The 6,000-nt window shown below is 41.4% G+C and overlaps 1 protein-coding gene across 1 annotated transcript in view; it reads right to left on the bottom strand.

Annotated features, from left to right (window-relative positions):
- Nucleotides 1-769: 769 nt before the first annotated feature.
- Nucleotides 770-6,000, bottom strand: part of LOC135505654 (glutamate receptor ionotropic, kainate 2-like) — a 149,770-nt gene continuing 144,539 nt past the window's right edge. Inside the window, exon 19 of the mRNA XM_064924702.1 lies at nt 770-3,801. Coding sequence (XP_064780774.1) covers nt 3,637-3,801 — 165 coding nt within the window. The 3' untranslated portion in view covers nt 770-3,636. The remainder of the gene's footprint in view (nt 3,802-6,000) is intronic.

Below are 6,000 nucleotides of genomic sequence, written 5' to 3'. Positions count from 1 at the left end.
TTCATCTATGTTAAATAAAGATGATTGCTTGAATAATTGTCTAAGTCTCACTCAGTATTGAAATTTCCACGAAATTTCCACACACACACACACACACACACACACACACACACACACACACACACACACACACACACACACACACACACACACACACACACACACACACACACACACACACACACACACACACACACACAGTGGGGACCCATGGACAGGAAAGCTTTATCAAGGAGTTCAATGCGCACACACACACACACACTACACACAGACAGTGGGGACCTATGAGAGAATACACAGACATGTTCTTGTTATTCATGCAGGAATTGTTAGTTAGATTACTTGTTGGTTATTACTGCATTGTCGGAACTAGAAGCACAAGCATTTCGCTACACTCGCATTAACATCTGCTAACCATGTGTATGTGACAAATAAAATTTGATTTGATTTGTTTTTCAGAATGACTCCATTGTGTGGACTTAGAATCTACACATTGTCTGATGTTCAACTATCTTGCACGGACGCCCACACACTCGCGCACGCACACACACACACACACACACACACACACACTCGCGCACGCGCACGCACACACACACACACACACACACACACACACACACACACACACACACACACACACACACACACACACACACACACACACACACACACACACACACACACACACACACACACACACACACAGCAACAATAAAGGTTAAACAGTTTACAAAGATAAATATAGTATCAAAAACAAATGAATAGTTATGAGTTTTATTTGTTATATATTTTTTTGTAAAACCTTGCATCAATGTCAAATAAATTCTATTACCTCATTTTTTGGGGGAAAATACAATTGGATATTTTCTGATAAATCTTCCAATTATTATTCAACCATTACACGTTGTACCACTGAATCTAGCAGGTAGAAAATGACAAGCAATACTGGTAGAACAAAAACAACACATGGAACCCCCTCTATTGTTTCTAAATGGTTTCTTGAAATTACTCATAAATCCTACTTTCATTCATTCTTGTACAGCACAAATATTTTCAGAAACATCAACCTTTGTATTTTGCATTTTATTTTCTGGTGATGGAACCTTTTAGGAATGAGACGCTCCGGGGTGAAGTTTCCCCTCCCCAATCCTAACCTCAAAGGGCAACTGAACGCAAAAAAACAACTTCTCTGTGCGGCATCGATTTTAGTCAAAAACATTTATTCCAGTGCCACTTGATTAAAAAGTGTAAGTAGAATAATTTGGGTCAGTATATTCCAAAACTGAATTTTGTGAGATTTGTGTAACTGAGGTTGTCACAAATTACAACAGCGTTTGGTTTGGATTAAATGCCCACTTTCCCACTAACACAGGATGGTAACACCTAGGGAGAATGCACGGAGTGAACCTCCAGACAGTGAGACAACTCTGTCCATTATGCAGAGCCTCGGACTGGTTCACATAAGACAAGACATCAGCAATGTTGAAAGAAGACTTGGCCCCAAAGCCCTTTAAAGGCTGTTTTCTGATGTGTTTCATAGTGTCTGCAAGTGTCTATTGAAAAAAGAAATTGAGATGATGCGCACATGCATCTCAACTGCCACTTGTCAATATTAAAACCCATTCTCGAGAGTCTTGTGTCCAGCCGCAACCTGTTTTGTAACGTGATTCCCTATGAAACACTGCCAGATAAACAGACTGCCAGACCCACACTGTGGTAATAGATAGTGAGAAAGTTGTAAAAAACTAAACGACACCGAAGCACGTCACCACTCACCAGCGGCTTGATAAGCTGATTTAGATATCGTGGCCTGCCGGCTCTATGTGCCTGCTTGCTACTACTAACGAGCTTCATTGACACACAGAGATGGGAACTTATCTAGCAAGTGATTTGGGGCACTGATAAACACTGTGTAGCAGCTTGTGCTTTACTTATGATAGCTCAACAGCTTGCTGATGAGTTGTAGACGTGTTCTCAGAAATCAGTCCTGAGCGCAGACAGCAGCAGCTGTCTCAATACTGTCTGCAGTCCACTGACTTTTTCATGCACATCTTTTAACTTTTGAAATACTGCACCAAAACCTTAGAAAGATGTAATATAAAATAAGAAAATAAATCCTTTGCAAAAACGTCAAAATTCATGACACATTTCGTGATTTATCTTAGATTAATTCGGACTATTTTGAGGAAGTGCTAGTGGCTATATTGTTGCTATCGTGACTCAAGAGGGACAAACAACAGTAACTGCAAGGGTACGATAAAGTGAACATAACACACCCACATCGAACAACAACCCCAAGACTCAAATCTCGTTTTTCTTAATTAGCAGCAGAGAAACATGGAATTGGTGAGTTCAGCCGCTCTTTAACCATTAGTGGGAAAATGCAAAAGTGACCCACTATCAGCATCTAGGGGCCACTTCATCCTACTCTGAACGAGCACACCCTTCATCTTTCATGACCATTGAGAGATAAAAGACTGGATAGGTTTTTACCATATTGATCCCACCTGTCAAGTCCTACCATATCAGTGGTCATAGAGAAAAGGAGTTCAAATTATTGAGACAACCACTGTGTAGCTATGTACGCCAGGTTTAGTAGGGAGATGGGGAGGCAGCTGTAGAACGGCCCCATGGAGCAGACAGTGTGGCCCTATGACAGAGGAGGAGAGAAAGGCCCTACACGGCCCAGACTGGGGGAGGGCCCTGAATCACCAGTAGACAGAATTAGGAGTTGACACCCCAAGTTGGCACCCAATTTGGCACCTGCTACATACACTATGTGAAGTCCACAGAGAATGCTACTCTGATAGAAAGTACTACAAAACTTTGTCTGCATACAAAAAGAACATTTTTTGTTGTTGTAGAAATCCTGCCTTTAAACAGTGGATATTGACACCAAATGGCAGACTGTAATGTTATTTTTGACACTGTATAGCATGTTTGTGGAGGCATTGAAAGTAATATGTCAGTTCTTTATGATGGCCGAACTTTGTCACAATGAAGGCATTACAGAAGATAAACAATGAGTATTAGGGAGATCAATCAACATCAATGATTTAAAATGAAATAAATACATATTTTAGAAACTGTCTATCCTCTCTATTTTCTTTATACAGTTCTTATTCAACATTTGGCACTTTGTAACATTCCATATCATAATCACCTGTAGTGAGATCCATTTTGATCGACTGGACACACACACAGATTTGACAATAGTGTAAATGACATCAACAGAAAAACAACAGCTCATTTCTTGGGATGTTATGGTCTCAAGGTGTAGTGTGACGCTCTGAACAGGTGTGTGTGTCGAGTCACTGACTGTGAAGACAGCCTCAACAGACCTGCATTTTGAGTTCTTCCCTTTTAATCCCCATTGAGATCCATCTCACAATCCTAACTTGTCCCCACAATCCTCCAAAAAGTCTCTTTTCACAAAGCGTCGGTCACAGCGAGGTGACAGTCTACATTTCCACAGGAAACATCTCTACCATACTACCAAAGCTGGGGGCAAATGCAATATAGTTTCGGGTTACGTTAACATTGCGTCAACATTCATTCAACCCCTCCAGATCCTCTGGCTGTGTATTTGACCTTGACGGGTGTTTTTGACCTTCTCTTGACCTTTTGACCCCATCACGCCATGGTCTCCTTGCCCGGCAGTCTCCTGTCATTCAACGTGTGCATGTTGATGACCTCCTCGGTTTTAACAATGACCGGCGGCTGAGGCTTCTGTTTGAGGCGCCGCTGGCACTTCAGGGAACCACGCAACTCATCCACCATGACACTACAGAAGGAACGCTGGAGAGGGGGATGGGGGGGAGAGGGAGGAAGAGGGTTGAGGGTAAAATACGTACAGAACTGGCAACATTAACTGACACAGTCTATGTAGTCCATGCAGGAATCAAACCCACACTGGAGTTTGTCAGTACCATGGTCTAACCCACTGATACATTGAGACTACCCTGGTAGAGGGTGATAGTAAGAGAGGGAGGGAGAGGAGGAGGATGGGGGTAGGGGAGGGGACAGTTGTAGAGAGGTTGAGGCAGAGGAGAGAAGATGAGGTAGCGAGAGGACGGGGTAGAGGGAGATGAAGAGTGAGATGACGAGGAAGAGGGAGAGGATGGGGATGAGGGAGGTGAATAGTGAGAGGACGGGGATGAGGGAGGTGAATAGTGAGAGGATGGGGTAGAGGGAGATGAATAGTGAGAGGATGGGATGAGGGAGGTGAATAGTGAGAGGATGGGGTAGAGGGAGGTGAATAGTGAGAGGATGGGGTAGAGGGAGGTGAATAGTGAGAGGATGGGGTAGAGGGAGATGAATAGTGAGAGGATGGGATGAGGGAGGTGAATAGTGAGAGGATGGGGTAGAGGGAGGTGAATAGTGAGAGGATGGGGTAGAGGGAGATGAATAGTGAGAGGATGGGATGAGGGAGGTGAATAGTGAGAGGATGGGGTAGAGGGAGGTGAATAGTGAGAGGATGGGGTAGAGGGAGATGAATAGTGAGAGGATGGGATGAGGGAGGTGAATAGTGAGAGGATGGGGTAGAGGGAGGTGAATAGTGAGAGGATGGGGTAGAGGGAGGTGAATAGTGAGAGGACGGGAAAGAGGGAGGTGAATAGTGAGAGGACGGGGTAGAGGGAGGTGAATAGTGAGAGGACGGGGTAGAGGGAGGTGAATAGTGAGAGGATGGGAAAGAGGGAGGTGAATAGTGAGAGGACGGGGTAGAGGGAGGTGAATAGTGAGAGGACGGGGTAGAGGGAGGTGAATAGGGGAGAAAGGAAGCTGGCAAGGAGACAGGGTGGGAAGTGAAGAAGGGGAGAGGGATGTGAAGGACAGAATGAGAACATGAGAAAAGAGGGTGAAAGAACATGAGAAAAGAGGGTGAAAGAACATGAGAAAAGAGGGTGAAAGAACATGAGAAAAGAGGGTGAGAGAACATGAGAAAAGAGGGTGAGAGAACATGAGAAAAGAGGGTGAAAGAACATGAGAAAAGAGGGAGAGAGAACATGAGAAAAGAGGGTGAGAGAACATGAGAAAAGTGTGCTTTTACCACCACCTTGGTGGTCTGGAGGACATAACATTTCTTATAACATTGTAACCTCATAACATAACATTGTAACCGCATAACTTCGCAACCTTATAACATCATAACCTTATAACATCACAACATCATAACATCATAACCTTATAACATCATAACCTTATAACATCATAACCTTATAACATCATAACCTTATAACATCATATAACCTTATAACATCATAACATCATAACCTTATAACATCATAACATAACATCACAACCTTATAACATCATAACATAACATCATAACCTTATAACATCATAACCTTATAACATCATAACATCACAACATCACAACATCACAACATCATAACATCATAACCTTTTAACAACATAACATCATAACCTTATAACATCATAACATAACATCATAACCTTATAACATCATAACCTTATAACATCATAACATCATAACCTTATAACATCACAACATCATAACATCACAACATCATAACATCATAACCTTATAACATCACAACATCATAACATCATAACATCATAACCTTATAACATCTTAAACTTATAACATCATAACCTTATAACATCACAACATCATAACATCATAACCTTATAACATCATAACATCATAACCTTATAACATCACAACATCATAACATCACAACATCACAACATCATAACATCATAACCTTATAACATCACAACATCATAACATCATAACATCATAACCTTATAACATCTTAAACTTATAACATCATAACCTTATAACATCACAACATCATAACATCATAACCTCATAACATCATAACATCATAACCTTATAACATCATAACATCACAACATCACAACATCATAACATCATAACCTTTTAACAACATAACATCATAACCTTATAACATCATAACATAACATCATAACCTTATAACATCATAACCTTATAACATCATAACATCATAA

The sequence above is a fragment of the Oncorhynchus masou genome, chromosome 19, assembly GCF_036934945.1.
Source record: "Oncorhynchus masou masou isolate Uvic2021 chromosome 19, UVic_Omas_1.1, whole genome shotgun sequence".
Taxonomy (NCBI): domain Eukaryota; kingdom Metazoa; phylum Chordata; class Actinopteri; order Salmoniformes; family Salmonidae; genus Oncorhynchus; species Oncorhynchus masou.
The sequence above is the reverse complement of the archived record's forward strand: the minus strand, read 5'-3'. Positions and strand labels throughout refer to the sequence as shown.